Source organism: Epithele typhae (genome assembly GCF_022376455.1).
Source record: "Epithele typhae strain CBS 203.58 chromosome Unknown BXZ73scaffold_38, whole genome shotgun sequence".
Lineage (NCBI taxonomy): Eukaryota > Fungi > Basidiomycota > Agaricomycetes > Polyporales > Epitheliaceae > Epithele > Epithele typhae.
This window is the reverse complement of record NW_025954229.1, coordinates 195424-211280: the sequence shown is the minus strand read 5'-3', so window position 1 is coordinate 211280 and position 15857 is coordinate 195424. Positions and strand designations below refer to the sequence as shown.

General features: G+C 64.1%; 3 protein-coding genes across 3 annotated transcripts; all 3 read left to right on the top strand.

The window, feature by feature from the left end:
- Positions 1–530: 530 nt before the first annotated feature.
- On the top strand, positions 531–4408 carry BXZ73DRAFT_91082 (SNF2 family N-terminal domain-containing protein; the record flags this gene model as incomplete). The annotated part of the gene is made up of 16 exons (XM_048025852.1): positions 531–616; positions 726–1062; positions 1120–1364; positions 1419–1466; positions 1519–1580; positions 1637–1698; positions 1751–1831; positions 1888–1961; positions 2013–2079; positions 2135–2239; positions 2610–2703; positions 2759–2861; positions 2913–3761; positions 3839–3892; positions 3961–4183; positions 4343–4408. 16 exons carry the CDS (start codon positions 531–533, stop codon positions 4406–4408), a joined length of 2556 nt encoding a protein of 851 aa, XP_047876046.1.
- Positions 4409–6989: 2581 nt separating this feature from the next.
- BXZ73DRAFT_91081 (Der f Mal f 6 allergen) lies at positions 6990–8276 on the top strand (the record flags this gene model as incomplete). The annotated part of the gene is made up of 5 exons (XM_048025851.1): positions 6990–7019; positions 7070–7225; positions 7341–7416; positions 7651–7730; positions 8109–8276. 5 exons carry the CDS (start codon positions 6990–6992, stop codon positions 8274–8276), a joined length of 510 nt encoding a protein of 169 aa, XP_047876045.1.
- A 3450-nt stretch (positions 8277–11726) lies between these two features.
- Positions 11727–14633, top strand: BXZ73DRAFT_49874 (clathrin binding protein; the record flags this gene model as incomplete). Its single annotated transcript, XM_048020335.1, has 10 exons — positions 11727–11856; positions 11941–12329; positions 12400–12669; positions 12794–13086; positions 13154–13319; positions 13394–13585; positions 13642–13818; positions 13877–14055; positions 14144–14430; positions 14548–14633. 10 exons carry the CDS (start codon positions 11727–11729, stop codon positions 14631–14633), a joined length of 2169 nt encoding a protein of 722 aa, XP_047876044.1.
- Between the last annotated feature and the right edge of the window lie 1224 nt (positions 14634–15857).

The window sequence follows — 15857 nt, the reverse complement described above, 5'->3', positions numbered from 1 at the left end:
GTCGCGACGCGTCGCGCCTGCTTATGACTCTTATCCCCTCCTCATTCCCCTCCCGCTTACCTTTCCCCCCATTTCGACCCGCCATGGAGGATCCACCGAAGCCCGCTCCTACCCCTTCAAATCAGCGGAAGTCGCGAGTCCTAGCCGCGCTTGACAACCCCGCCTTCTTCTCCCAAGCGGGACCTTCCAGCTTTACGTACAGCACGCACCTCTCGACCCCGCAACCGGACCCCGCGAAGATGCGCATGTCCACGCCTTCTTCGCCGCCTTCGCGCGTCTTCTCAGGGCGGAAAAGGAAGGCTTCGGGCCCCGCGCTCGGCGTTCACCTCGACGACCTGCTCGACCACGACGATACCGAAGTCGAGAACTCCTCCCCAATTCGACCGATCCGGAACCCCGGTACCTTCTCCCTCAACTACGACCAGGAAGGCGCCGTACGACCAATTGACCAGGGCGGAGATGATCAAGCAGCCAGGTGCGTGGATATCTTGTCGCGCACTCCACTCACGCCGACAAAGAGCCTCCTCAGGATGGCGGACTTTGTTTCGCAGGCGCTCGACAATTCTGCGCACGGGTTGACGACCACGAAGGCCGCTGAGAAACTAGGTCTATCACAGTGCGTTACCAATCCCGCCCATCTCTATCTTCGTCCTCGCGCGCATTCCGTGGGTGGATATATGCGGTCACAGTGGCTCAGGTCCAACTTATCGCTCACACACGTGTAGTGTCCAAGAACTTGTCTCTGGAATGGAAGTGAAGCTGCTGGAGCATCAGCTTGTCGGTGTTGCATGGATGATTGATCAGGAGAGGGACTCTCCCCACAAGGGCGGCATCCTAGCCGACGACATGGGTCTCGGAAAGACCGTCCAGATGATCGCGACCATGGTCATCAACCAGCCTTTGCCCGAAGACAAGCATAGGGCGACCCTCATTGTTGTCCCTGCCGCACTGCTCCAGCAGTGGAAGGAGGAGCTGGAGACCAAGACGAACTGCGCGTTCGACATCCACATCCAACATGGGAAAGATAAGATCAAAGACCCTCGCCAACTGGCCGAGTGGGATGTGAGTGCATGCGCACTGTGTTCCCGCTGTGACTGACTATATGCTACTCCTACTTAGGTCGTCATAACTACATACCAGACACTCACTGGAGACTTCAACATCCCTGCTGGCATCGAAGAAGGCGGCGAGGTCGATTGGGTGAAACAGCACGGAGGCCCAATGTCGCAGGTCAAGTGGTACCGCGTCGTCTGCGACGAAGCCCAATTCATCCGCAATCGGTCCACACGCTCTAGTATGATTGTCGCGATGCTGCGTGCCAACTACCGCTGGTGTCTCACCGGAACTCCAGTCACCAACACCCTGTTCGTATCTTCACCTGCGCGCTGCTATGCGTAAGCTCACTGGCGTCCTCCCAGGGCCGACATCTACGGCTACCTACGTTTCGGTCGTTTCCGCCCCTGGAAGTCTGTGTCTGATTCTTTATACTCATGAGATACATACTCATCGTATATGCAGCGATTGGCAGGACTTCAACGAGTACGTCGCCAAGATGCAGCTTGAAGACGCTCCTCTTGCTGGTGAGTCCAGTTAAGCGCCTTTTTCCTAGCATGACGTCATTGACAGTGTGTGTTAGGTATGCGGGCGCAACAAATCCTGAGGCCTCTCTTACTTCGTCGCACCAAAGAAGGGAAAAAGGTGCGTGTGTTGTTTCCTTTTCTCTATGCCGAGGCACTCACATATCTAACAGGAGGATGGTTCGCCGCTCCTAGACCTCCCACCCAAGCAAGTCGATCTGGAATACCTGCAGTTTTCTGACGACGAACGCGCTGTGGGTATTCATCACTAGCCGATCTTACTGCTGTTTACACGTACGATCCTCCGTAGCTGTACGACCAATTCGAGAAGCAAGCACAAGTCCAAATTAACCGGTTCATCCGGAACAATACGCTTTTGAAGAAGTGCGTCGTAAAGCTTGTCTTGCCCAGTCGCAAACTCACGGGCTCGTCCAGTTCCCACCATGTGCTGGTGCTTATCCTCCGACTTCGCCAGCTTTGCGCCCATCCGCATCTCATTCTCGTGCGTCTTTGCTTGTCTGCGCGCGCCGGTGACTGAGTAACCTGTTGGCTTACAGGAAAGCGCGCAAGGGTTCGATGACCCGACAATGATCATGGGGTCAGAAATGGAGAAAGAGGTGTCACGCGCTACAGCCACCATGGGAGCGCCATGGGTGCGAAATGTGCGTGTCCTAATCCTGTCCGCGGGTATCACGGGTGCTTGTGAGCTTGCCGAGGGAGCCTCCGACAACCCATTTCCGAGGCGGACGCTCGCTGTCGCGGTTATGGGTTGCGAGAGCTTATATGACGGGATCACGTTCGAGGGGCTCGGGATCAGTCAACGTGTGAGAATTTGTTCGAGAACGTGAGAGCGGCACAGGCTGGGTCCTGAAACGTGGGCCGAGGAAGAGCAGAAGAACATTGCGCTCCCACTTTAGCCGACGAGCAGAACGGATGTCGGGGCGGGCGGCGCGGGAATCCAGGTTCAGGGCGCGCGGGTGCACCCGACGCACCTCTCTTTCGTGCGCAGCTGACCCTTTCGTGGTTTCGCAGATCAAGGATCGTTACCTGCAGCGAGCTTGCGCGCTCGACTTTGACTGGGACGACGACGAGTCGGACGCGGCCATGTGTTGCAAGTGCGGAGACTGTGCGTCGTTTTCTCCCTCGATGCACCTGTCTCCGTCCGCTTATCACATGCACAGTGCTCGTTGAGAGCACGGGCCGCATCATGGGATGTGGCGACGAAATCTGTGTCGACTGCGTCGACGACCTCCGGACGGGCAACATCGAGCACAACGGCGAGTTGTACGTGGCCGGGCCTCCTCGTTGGCCTCCGTTATTGACCCCCTGCTGCAGTGGCGGGCACGATGAGAAGACGAACGCGCGGCTCGAGAAGCAGTTCGAGACCGCGGCCGCCAAGGGTCTCCGGCCGTGCCCCAAGTGCAAGAAGATGCAGGACCTCCGTCCGAACAACATCTTCCGTGCCGCCGCGTTCGCGCCCTCGCAAGAGGACATCAACCGCGCCCGTCGCAACCGTCGCTCCCGGCCTGTCAAACGTCGCAAGGTCGTGTCCGAATCCGAATCCGAGTCGGAAGAAGACGTGAAGCCGCAGCGGAAGTCGTCCGGGAAGCCTGTGAAGAAGGAGATCGACATCATCAACCTGTCGGACAGCGACTCGGACGACAGCATGCCTGACATCTCGACCCTGCTGAAGAGCTCGCCGAAGAGCCAAGGGAAGGACAAGAAGAAGGCGAAGGTCGAGGACACGGACGAGAACATGTCGGGCTCCGACGTGGACGCCCCGAAACGGAACGGCAAGGGAAAGGCCAAGGCCAAGCGCAAGCCCTCCTCCACCCCTCGCCCCAGCCAGCAAGCCGGCAGCCGCAAGCCCTCCGGGACCCCCGCACCCCCCAAGCCTCCCTCGGACGAGATGGTGGCGATCTGGCGGCGCGGAGGCTCGAACGTCGAGCCGTCGACGAAGATGCTCGCGCTCGTCGAGTACCTGAAGACATGGGCGGCGGACCGCCCAGACGACAAGGTGATCGTGTTCAGCCAGTGGACGTCGATGCTGGACCTGTGCGAGCAGCTGTTCGCACGGTATGGAATCCGGAACCTGCGCTACGACGGGCAGATGGGCAGGGAGGCGCGCGAGTACACGCTCTCGCAATTCAAGCGCAGGGGCGGACCGAAGGTGATCCTCGTCAGGTGCGTGTCGCTCGGGGGACCCACGCAGGAGGCGCCGCGTGGGACGACGGGGGCGTGCTGACCGTGTGCGCGCGCAGCATCCGTTGTGGTGGTGTGGGCCTCAACCTCGTCGCGGCGAACCGCGTTATCAAGTGCGTCCCAGCCCACTGCATCGCGCGGCTCGCGTCCCATCACGCGTGTGCTGACGTCCCGCGCCCAGCCTGGACCTCTCGTGGAACTACGCGGCGGAGTCGCAGGCGTACGACCGCGTCCACCGCCTCGGGCAGGACAAGGAGGTGGTCGTGAAGCGGCTCGTCGTGCACGGCACGATCGAGGAGCGGATGCTGACCCTGCAGGACACGAAGCTCGGGCTGGCCGAGGCCGCGCTGGGCGAGGGCTCCGGCACGCGCCTGCAGAAGCTGAGCGTGAAGCAGATCAAGGATGTGCGTCCCGTCCCCGTTTTCGTCCGCCCTTGTTCTCGCTCGCGCGGCGTGCAGCCCGCGCCCTGTGCCGCTCACGCCGCCGGGATTCTCCCCTCGTTCCTGTTCTCGTCGTGCCACTCTGTTGTCGAGCGCGCCGCTGACGCTTACGTCCCTCGGCAGCTGTTTGGGATGTCGAGCATCAACAAGAACCCTCAGGACCCGAATCAGACGCAGCTCGACCTCTGACAGTCACACACGGACGGGCCGCTTGGAGGTGCGGGGTGAGGTCATCATGCTTAGGCGCTCGGGTCGGCTCGAGGGCCATCACGGTATTGAGGGCCGCGGATTATTTAGACGACCAGCCTCGGTCGGACACGCTATCTTATCCACTTTGTAGTATCGCGTGCTGTTTGGATGGGGGACGGTAGCGTACTGTATTCTTTTGCTGTGTTCGGTAGAGTACTGTATTCGTTAAAGAGGTACGCGTAGACGGATGCTGTTTCGGCTAGTATATATCTTTATTCTGCTCGAGTCGTGAGACGGCACTGGTGCGTGCGCTCGCTGCGAGATGGTTGAAGAAAGCGTGGAACCTGGAGATTTCAATCGTCGACGGAGGACAAACGAGGGGAGAATTTGTCGGGCTCGTCGATCGCGACGACTGTTTCCAGCCCTCCAGGATTCCGTCGCGGCATGGCAACCTCTGGGCGATTTCAAACCTAAAGCCGCACCTCCGGGGCAAACTCTCCTCGTCGTCGTCGCGCGGGCGGGACGGCCAGGAGAGGACAAATTGCCCGCCACGGCCGTCCTAACCCATCATCGTCATCATCGAATCATCGCGCACGTACGGGCCGACGAGGAAGCGCAGCGCCATGATCCATCCGGTGGCGGCCCTGCAGCACCCTCGAACCAGCGGTGCGGAGTGCGGACGTCGAGCGGGCGACAGGGCGGGGGGCGGTCCGCGGCGGCTCGGAAGGCGGCCGGCCGGGAGCCGAGCGTTGAGTACATCTGGCGTCCGAACGGGATAGATTGCGCGGGTTCGGTCGCATGTGGCCCGCCGCCGCACTGCATGTGCAGGCTCATGTACAGCTGCCAATCTGCCGCCAGCGCCCGATGGACGGACGGGACGTGTGCCACTGCTCGACCCACTACTTCGAGTCTCGACCGAGCCCCAGCTCCGCGAGGGTGCGGGCGGCGCCCGAGTGAGCCGGAGCGCGAAGCTTGAGGGATTTTGCGGGTGGGAGAACTCGGCGGGGATCGCGCCCCGCGGGGTACGTGCTCATGTATGTGCTTGTGTGCATATGCCCATGTTTGAAAGTTTCGGCCGCTGCTCGGCCCTCGCCGCTGCTAAGTGCTGGCCTGGGCAGGATTCCGACGGCGTTTGGAAAATTTGTCTGGTTGACTCGTGCTGCGAAGGCGGTGGGTGCACGCGACCATTTTCGTGTCGGACGTCGTTCAACGTTCAGGCTTCCACTGTCTCCCCGGCGCGTGCGCACGTGGCGTGGCGGCGGGCACGGAAAGGAAGGGGCGCTCTCCTCGCTCCGAGGCTCGATCGTGATCGCGGCTCGACGGAACGCGTGGGGATGCTGAGAAGGCCGAAGGGAAAAAAACGGACGCGTGAGCTGTAAACGCGGCACGTCGCTGGCCGCCGCTCGCGCACGGGGGTGAGGCCTCGAGGTTGGCGTACGTACGAGCCTGCGTGTGTGTGTGTTTTTTGTTTCTCTCGCGCCGCCCACAGCGGTCGGCCGGGCGCCGTGCGTGCGTGGGGCGCCCGAGAGGCGCTTATGGCCGACTTCGACTTTACATACATACATACGCCGATCTGGCGAGGCGGTGCACGGTTCGAACGGACGGACGTCAGCGACGACTCCGGGGCGGCCACCGCGCTCGGGCGTTGGACGACGTACGTACCGCGGCGACGGTCGAGAAGAAGCAGCCGCCGGGGCGCGGGTCCTCTGACGACTGCCTCCGCGCCGACTTTACGTTTGTGCGCGAGGGTCGACGGGCCACCCGCTCCCACGGGGCGGGGCCCACAGCCCGCGCACCTAAAAGCGCCGAGGAGGTTGGGACTTGGCGAGACCGTTGGACGAGCGGGATCAGGCGAGGCACGCGCGGGTTCGGGGCCGTGCGAACACCGGGCCGGCGGGTGCCCAGGGCGCGCCGGCGGAAAAGGGGATCAGATCGCGCGCCGCGGGTTCGGGCCTCGGCGCTCGGGCGAGGGCTCCGTCGGGCGTCTGCGGGAGTTGCCGGGCGAGCGGCGACGGCCGAGGGGTGCTGCGGCGGGTGGCGAGAGTGGGCGCGGGGGCGCGGAAAGGGCGGCACGCGTCCTGCGCACCGGGAACGAACGAGCGCGAGGAAGAAGCACAACTGAGTCGCTCGGCGCGCGTGGAAGGGGGCGCGCAATAAGATGGAAGCGTCGGCCGGGGCCGGGCGGTGGGCGCGCGAGATGGGGTCTCGTCTGGTGACGGCGCGTCGGGGGGAGTGCGCGGCGTGCGCACGGCGCGGGGCGAGGAGGGTGTACGTACTTGCTTGGCGCGAGGAGCCCGCCGGGAGGGGGGGCAGAACGGTGAAGCGATCTCGCGTTCGTCGCGGCAACTTGGGCGCGGTGGAGGAGTGCCTGGGGAGCGGGCGCCCGGGGAAGGCCGGGGACGGGGGATGCCGCGAAAGCCGCGATCGAGTCTGGCGGGCGGTCTGGGTGAGCACGGCTCCTGTGAGGGCGGGAGGCCTGCCACTCGCCCACCGCCTGCTCGCCCTCCCCCGCTAAATACGCCCGCTCTCATGCCCCGTCCCCACTCCCGCTCCCGCTCCCTCTCCCCCGCGCCCATTCCCCATGACGCTCCTCTCCGGCCCGGATGTCTTCGTCAGTCCACCCCCGCTTCTCCCCCTCCACGCTCGCTCACCCCCTCCCAGTTCGACATCGAGATCAAAGGCCGCTACGTCGGCCGCATCGTCTGCCGCCTCTACGACGCCGACTGCCCGCTCACCGCACGCAACTTCCGCGAGCTCGCCACCGGCCAGAACGGCTTTGGCTACGCTCGCTCCCTCATCCACCGCATCAACCCCAACGTGCGTCCTTTCTTTCCATTCATCCTCACAGCCCCCTCTCATCTCCGCCCCCTTCCATCGCCCATCCCCGTGCGCGCTCCCGTCTCGCGCCGTCGCCCTCGCTCCCGCCCTGCAGTTCATGATCCAAGGCGGTGACATCGTCTCGGGAAACGGTCCCACTGGCCGGTCCATCTACGGACCCACCTTTCCAGGTACGTCCCTTCTTCCCGTCTTCGCGCCCTCGCAGATCGTCCACTTGCATTCCTTGCCGCATTGCCGGATGCTCGCCTTGCCTATACTCTGCCCCATCTTCTCTCTCCCGTCCCTTCGCTGCCGCCCGTCCCCGCCCCGACATCCTCCCACACTTGTTCCCCATCCTCGGCCTCAGTCCCGCATCTCGCCCGTCTCCTCGCCCTCCGTCCCTCTTCTAACCGGTCGCTCTGCAGACGAGAACTTCATCTACTCGCACGACGGTCCCGGCGTGCTCTCGATGGCGAACCGCGGGCCCAACACGAACTCGTCCCAGGTGCGTCCGCTCTCTCCCAGGCCTTGCGCCCGCTCTGTCCAAGCAGATTGCCCTGAACCGATCCCTTTACGTCTTCGGCTTCTGCCATCCTGCGCTCCCCTTCTCTCGCCTGCGGCATCTCGCGACCTCGCCCGCCCCGCCCGCGGCCATTCAAATCCTCTCCGTTTCCTCCATCCGCACCCGGCCTCGTGGTGCGCTATACCCCATCCCTCCACCGGCTACCGCTACCCACCGATCGGTGCACGCCGCCCGCCGCTCAACGTCCGAACACACCCTCGCGTCCAACCCAACCCGCGCCGCGATCCTCCAACGGCATCGCCCACCACGCCGGCATCCCCGCACCTGCGCGCGCCCCCGTCGCCGCTCCCCCGCGCGCAGTTCTTCATCACGACCACCGCGGCGTCGTGGTGCGACGAGCGGAACGTCGTCTTCGGCAAGGTCGTGCACGGCATGGACGTCGTCCTCCACATCCAGAAGTACGCCTCCGACCACATCCTCTACCGGCCCTCGGAGAACGTCCTGATCTCGGCGTGTGGGACGCTCTGACCGCGCCCGCGTGCCCGCCCGCTCTCCGTGGCCCTGGGGCCCTCCGGGGCCGGCGGACACTGGCTTGGGCCTCGTGGTGCTCGCCGCTCGGCTCGCCTGCTGTTGGGCTCCTCCCCAATCTCTCGCCCATCCTTCCATTCTGCAGTCACCGCACGTACGCTCCCTCTCACGCACACTCTCGCCTCCGGTCGTGTGACGCTGCCTGCGGCCGTGCCGCGTCGGACGTCCCGCTCGAGGCGTGCGGTGCTCCTCGTCGTCTGCCCCACACGAAAAACCCTCGCCGGCGGCGCGACGGGGGCGCGGGACGCGTGCGGTGCCCTTCGCTCGTCGTCGTTGTCTCCCTCGCTCTCTCGATCCCTTCGCCCCTCCACATCCTCCCCCCCCCCTGCCCCCTTCTCCTAACCCCATACCGTCTGCTCCCGTCAGTCATGTACGTCTCCCCGCTATCGATACGCTGTGCGCCCCCCTCCCCACGTACTTACCCCCCGGTGCGAGCTAATGCCGTCCACTGTACCATACCACTCGCTGTACTCGCCGCCCCCGCCCGGTGCATATGCATAACTTATTGCGACCCGTCTTCTTCCGTCCCCTGCGAGCTGCAACCGCACGTGCCTCGCGATGCGGCGCGGGGTCCGCGCGGTCGTACGTGCCTGCGCCAACATACCCGCGCAAACCGCCGGACGGACGGAAGGGAGTGGCTCCGATCGGGGGCAGGCGCGCGCCGCGCCGAGTGCTAAGTACACATGCAGCTGGAACCTGGAGGCGTGGACCCGTGGAGCGTGGACAGTGGGGAAACAGCCGAGGGTCGAGCGCGACCCTGAGCGCGCTGCTGCGCGTCTGCCGCCCGGCGTTCTGTGCGCTGGCCATGGAGGCCGTGGTGCAGTACGCACGCACGCGCGCAAACCCTATGGCCGGATTTACATACACACGCACACACATGCGTAGCACCGCACGTCCCGCCGGGGGGGAGGACGTTGCGAGGGACGGATGGACGTGCGGAAGGGACTCGGGCGACGCGCGCGTTCTCGGCGAATGCCGTACGGGCGTGCGTGCGTACGTACATACGGGTGACTGAGGTCGCCCTCGGGCTTCGGGCACGAATTCGCAATCTTAATTTGAATGCGCTCCGCCTTTGCCGTGAGCTCGAGCTTGGATACTTGAGTTCTATGGCCGTACTTACTTGTATTTACTCGCTGCTCGCGCCGGCCGGGGGTTCCCGAGGACGCTGCGTGGCACGCCGGGGCGACCATCTTTCTAGTGCCACATTACATGAGGCCGAGAGAAAGACAAGTGAGGATTTTTCTCGCTCATAGAAACCCATAGAAATGCCTTTTCTGACTGCACGTGGATTTAAACCTTACAAACGGCTCCCAGAAAAATGGTGGCCCCGGCGTGTGCGTCACGAGCCGAGTCGGAGGCCTCCGTGCGCGTAACGTGCGTAGGTGGAGTCGGTCCCTCCTCGCCGGGGGACTTCGAAGGCTCGCGTACTTACGAAGGCACGAAGGCACGAAGGCACGAAGGCACGAAGGCACGCGCTAGCCCGGGCTCCGATCCCCGCGCCACTCCGAGCTTGAGCCTCGAGGGCCGAGGGGGCGCGGGTCTGCTTCCGCGCGCAGCAGGAGCGATCGGTCGAGTCCTTGCGCCACCAGCTGATGTCGATGAGCCGGAGCGTGGAGCGTGGACGGACGTGCGTCGTGCGCGGGTGTGTTACCGTTCACGGGCTGTGTGTGACGTACACGCTCTGGACTCCAGGCGGCGGAACTGCGCGAGCGTGACGCGGTCCGGGGACTTGGGCATGGACCTAGTCGCGGGCGCGCGGGCGACTCGGGCTCGGGGCGGGCGGTCGATCAAGCTAGTACGCGCGTACGGTGTGCATGATGCGCGGGGTTTAGGACGGGCGGCGCGGGGGACGTGTTGCTTGGTGCTTTGGAGTTTGGTGCGACAGATGGTCACGTCGACGGAGCGACTCGCGCCGGGGACTAGTGCTCAGGCTCGGCCGCACGAGGTGTGGTTGACACCCGGTTCTGGTGCCGGGCGCGAGCTGTTCGTGTCTGTACCCGGTCCGGCGACAGCGAGGTGCTTGCTCTCGAGTCTCGGTATTGCTGTTGGACGTTGCGGGCGTGATCCTCGTGCGCGCCTTGAACCGCGGGGCGGCGTCCCATGTAATTAAGTTAGCACGCCGTCCGCGTGGCGCGCGCGCCGCGCAGGGCGCGCTGGCGGGTGTTTGGTGCAGTCCGTGCTTGATGCATGATGCGTGGTGGAAACCCAGAGCTCAGACTAGGAGAGGGTGCAGGACGACGTCGGGCTGCGTGGGCCCCACCGCGCCGACGGGGTCCGGCCGGCGCGGAAACGGCGGTCGGGGCGCAGGGGCGCAGCCGTCCCGAGGACGGCCATTTGTTGCCAGCGCGACGACAGGCTCGGAGTCCGAGGATGTCGACGAGCGTCGGGGGAGCCGAACAGCGGATGGGCTCGGCCTCGCGTGCGGTTTGGGTTGATAGACATTAATGGGCGGGGCGGGGGCTAGCCGGTGCCACGGCCGCACGCGAGGGCGGGGTGATGTCGACCGTCGGTCAGGGCTGCGGCGAAGACGCTTCCGCGGCGATCTTGGGCGTCGACGACGTTCGTAATCGTTCAGGGAGGCTGCGGCCGGCGGGCGGCAAGTGCCTGGCCCTGGTGGGCGAGAGGCTGCGAAGGAAGGTAGATTGGAGGGGTGGGCAACATATTGCGCGCGCGTAGGAAGCCTGGTCGGGGATTGCGGCGTCAGGAAAGTCCGCTGCCATTGTCCCCACCTGGTTAGAACGAGTCCGAGCCGGTGCGCAGAAGTTAGCGGCCCTGTGTTTCCTCCGATGCGGTCCGAAAATCCATTGCTGCGCACCGATTTTTTGCCAACCGCCAGTCCAAAGAACAAATTGCACCTCATTTGTGTTTTGCCCGGACCCCGGCTCGGGTTCGATCAAGTTTCAACTGATACGTCTGTCCAGCGAAGTGGCTGTTGGACAGTCTGGGTCGAACTTCAACCTCGAAGAGGGTGGTTGCATCAACGGGACGGATAACATTCGAACCGGATGGGTTTCAGGAAAACGAGGTGCACATATGATCGTCGTGGCCGCCAAGGGAGGTGATGAGCAAGAACACGAGATGCTGGTAGTAGCAAACCAGAGTTCAAGTAATCTAAGATTCAATTGGTTTTACTAGTGATCTAGCATTTTAGCGCCTATGCTCTTACACACTTCTATTACAAACACTAGGCAGCGCCTAATGAGCCGTACTCCGCTTCTAGTGTGGATTAGATCGCCCGTGTAGCCTCCCCGACGTCCACCATCTCCGTTCACGACTCTCGTCCACGTTCTTCCGACCCTCGCTCTTCTTTGGCTTCTGGACCCTCCTTGATTCTCTCGTCTTGATTGCCGCTTCCAGGTCCAAGAGCTTCACCCACTTTTCTCGCCGTAGATGTCTGGCTTCCGTGCCGGCCCCCGGAAGGGCGAGAACTTCGAGCTCGCGGCCGACCTGAACAGCGAGTACAAGGACAAGCGGAAGGATGCCATCAAGCGCGTCATCGCGAACATGACCGTCCAAAAGGGTGAGCCCGCCCTCTCTCTCTCCCTTCATCCCTCCCCCACCACCACCCACCATGCTCACCGCATACACCCACCCCCGGCCGCAGACGTGAGCGGGCTGTTCCCAGACGTGCTGAAGAACATGCAGACGGACGACCTCGAGCAGAAGAAGCTCGTCTACCTCTACCTGATGAACTACGCCAAGACGCAGCCGGAGCTCGTCATCCTCGCCGTGAACACGTTCGTGAAGGACACGGACGACCCGAACCCGCTCGTGCGCGCGCTCGCGATCCGCACGATGGGCTGCCTCCGCGCGGAGAAGATCATCGACTACCTCTGCGACCCGCTCCAGAAGTGCCTGAAGGACGACAACCCGTACGTGCGCAAGACCGCCGTGCTCTGCGTCGCGAAGCTCTACGACCTCAAGCCCGAGCTCGTGCTCGAGAACGGCTTCCTCGACCAGCTCCGCGAGCTCATCTCGGACAGCAACCCGATGGTGCGTCCCCCCTCCCGCTCTCTCTTTCTGCGTTCCCGAGCGCTCTGAGGCGAGCTGGCTGCGCACACAGGTCGTCGCGAACACCGTCGCGGCGCTGTCCGACATCCACGTCGCCGCCGCCGCGTCCGGCGCGCCGGGGGACACGTTCCCGATCACGAACGAGATCGTGAACAAGCTGCTCATCGCGCTCAACGAGGCCTCGGAGTGGGGCCGCGTCGCGATCCTCACCGCGCTCGCGCGGTACACCGCCGAGGACGCGGGCGAGGCGGAGCACATCTGCGAGCGCGTCGTGCCGCAGCTGCAGCACGCCAACGCGTCGGTCGTGCTTTCCGCGACGAAGGTGTGTGTCCTTACTTTTTGCGTCTGCGTCTGTGTCCCCCTCGCGCTCAAGACGCTTTCCCCCTTCCCCGCTCTCTCCTTCCCGCGCTCTCCTCACACGTCCCTCGACGGTACCGAGAGCACAGGTGATCATGATCCACATCCGGGCGATCAGCTCGGACGGGCTCGCGAAGACGCTCGCGCGCAAGATGGCGCCGCCGCTCGTCACCCTGCTCTCGAACCCGCCCGAGGTGCAGTGGGTCGCGCTCCGGAACATCAACCTCCTCCTCCAGAAGCGCTCGGACGTGCTGACGAACGAGATGCGCGTCTTCTTCTGCAAGTACAACGACCCGCTCTACGTCAAGGTCGAGAAGCTGGACATCATGGTCCGGCTCGCGACGGAGAGCAACGTGGACCCGCTCCTGAGCGAGCTCAAGGAGTGCGTCGAGACGGGAGAGTGTGTGAGAGAGTGCTGGGAGCTGACGGGCTGCGTGCGCACTGTGCAGGTACTCGCAGGAGGTCGACGTCGACTTCGTGCGCCGGAGCATCAAGGCGATTGGCCAGACGGCGATCAAGATCGACGAGGCCGCGGAGCGGTGCGTCAACGTCCTCCTGGAGCTCATCGGCACCCGGGTGAGCTACGTCGTGCAGGAGGCCGTCGTCGTGATGAAGGTGCGCCCCGTCTCTCGTCTCCCGTCCCGCGATCGCGCTCGCGGCCCGAACGCTGAACGTCGGCGCCGCCGCAGGACATCTTCCGGAAGTACCCGTCGACGTACGAGGGCGTGATCCCGGTGCTGTGCGGGAACCTGGACGAGCTGGACGAGCCGGAGGCGAAGGCGTCGCTGATCTGGATCATCGGCGAGTACGCGAAGAAGATCGACAACGCGGACGAGCTCCTCGGCATCTTCGTCGACACCTTCACGGAGGAGTCGTATCCCGTGAGTCGTCCCCCTCCCCGTCCCCAATGTCCGGCTGCCAGCTGACGCCATCACAGGTGCAACTGCAGACGTTGACCGCGGTGGTGAAGCTGTACCTGCAAAAACCGGAGAGCTCGCAGGGTCTGGTGCAGAAGGTGCTGAACACCGCGACCAAGGACTGCGACTCGCCCGACGTGCGAGATCGCGCGTACATCTACTGGCGGCTGCTCTCGACGGACCCCGGGGCTGCGAAGGTGAGCGCCAGCACATATCGCGCGGCACTCCTGCTTTGGTGTTGATGTCGGCCGTCAGACGGTCGTGCTTGCCATCCGCCCACCGATCACGCTGCCACGGACGACCGTGTCTGCCGCGCTGCTCGACGAGCTCCTGGGAGACATCCCGCTGCTCGCCAGCGTGTACCACAAACCCGAGGAGACGTTCATCGGCCGGGGACGCGTGGGCGTGGACTCGATGCAGCGGAAAGGCTCCGAGTACGTCGTTCCGTCCTCCTCCCTCTCCCTTTCCCTCTCCCTCTCCCGCAAAAAAGATCAAAAGCTAACCATCGCCCCCCCTCCCCAGACCGAGCGACGACCGCTCGTCGACCCAAAAGGCGCTCCAGACCGTCGCCGCCGGGCAGCAGGCCGAGAACCTGCTCGACTTCGACGACGACGACGGCGCGGCGAACGGGCAGCCGTCGGGCCTCGCCGCGACGACCGTGCTCGCGCAGACGCCCGCGGCCGCGAGCCTGCTCGCGGGCACGTCGAGCAACCCGCTCGACGACCTCGTCTCCATCTTTGGCGCGACGAGCTTCAGCCCGTCGCCCGCGCCGCCGCAGGGTGGGATGGGAGGCATGGGTGGTATGGGCGGTATGGGTATGGGCATGGGTATGGGAGGCATGGGAATGGGCATGGGCATGGGCGCGACCCCGGCCCCGCTCGGGCTGAACGGCGCGCAGAACGGGGCGGCCGGGTTCGGGTTCGGAGCGGCGCCGATGACGCCGGCGCAGCCCGCGGCGCAGACGCAAGCACAGGCGCAGTCGGGGCAGGACGACCTTCTGGGGCTGTTCTAGTCCGCGTTGGGGGGCGAAGGCGAGGTTGAGTGTGTACGTTGTGCTAGCTCTGTTTGTAATCGTTTGTCTTTCTTTTCTGGATTCTCTGCCTCTTTTCTGATCGTCGTCTGTCGTTGGGTCTGTGGGGCGGACCGTCTGCTTCCTCGATCGAGGGTGGTCGTTTCACTAGTCGTCAGCAGCCGCGGACAAGGAGACCGTCGCATGGGCGAGGCCCATTCTTGCGCAGAAGACACCTGTTCATGAAGAGAACGGATCTTCTCCCACCAACCCAACGTTCTAGAAAATACAAGTAGAATTGAGAACTTCAATTGACTAGTACTACATCAAGAGGCGATGTATGCGCTACCGAGCCCAACCGAGCTTCATTTGGCGACTAAGGTCTGCGAACCGGCCCCTGGCCTTCCTCCGCCTCGTCCGCGTCCGGCTCGCCCTCCTCCCCAGCCTTCTGGCGCAAACGGCTCTTGTACACCGACGGACGGTCGGCGTTCTCCACCCCGTCCGCCCACATCCCTCTCCTCGCGTCTCTAGATGTGCGCACGATGGCAGCATCAGACCAACATCTCCAGACTCCAAGTGCCGAGAGGCGGTGACGTACTGCGCTTCCTTCTTGAGCATCCGGACGTAGACGAAGCGGCCCTCGAGCCGGGACGCGAGCCAGTTGTGGGCCTCGTCCGCGCACCTCTGCTTCTGCTGCTCCGTCTTGCTGACCTGGACGATCTGGGGTGTTCGACGTGAGCACCCGGAGTCGGCCAGCGCGAGCCTCGAAGGGGAAGAGTGTGTTTGACGTACCTCCGGCGCATCGGCGGCGATCAGGCGGATCGAGAGGGTGTCGCCCGCGAGCTCTTCCACTGCAGCGAACGGAAGTCAACAATCAGCGACTCTGGGGTCAGTGGACGTGCGCACCGTCTGGGACCTTGAGCAGCTTGAAGGGCCACCTCCAGCCGAGCCCGGGAGTGTGGTAGAGCCTGAAGCCATCCCCGTCCGAGACTCTGGGGAGGCCGCAGCGTGACTGAGCGACGACCACTAGTGCCGCGCGCCGGCGTGCACTGCACGAAGGACGCACCGGGTCACGAAGCCTTTGATCCGCCTTCGGGGGGACAGCATGTCGGGCGTGACCCACTTGTTGTTCGGGATGCGTTTGAGGTGTCGTCTGTAGATGCGCCCGGACGCGCACGTCAGAGCACTGGCGAGCAGTATCACTTGGTAGGTCGGAAGCTCCGAGAC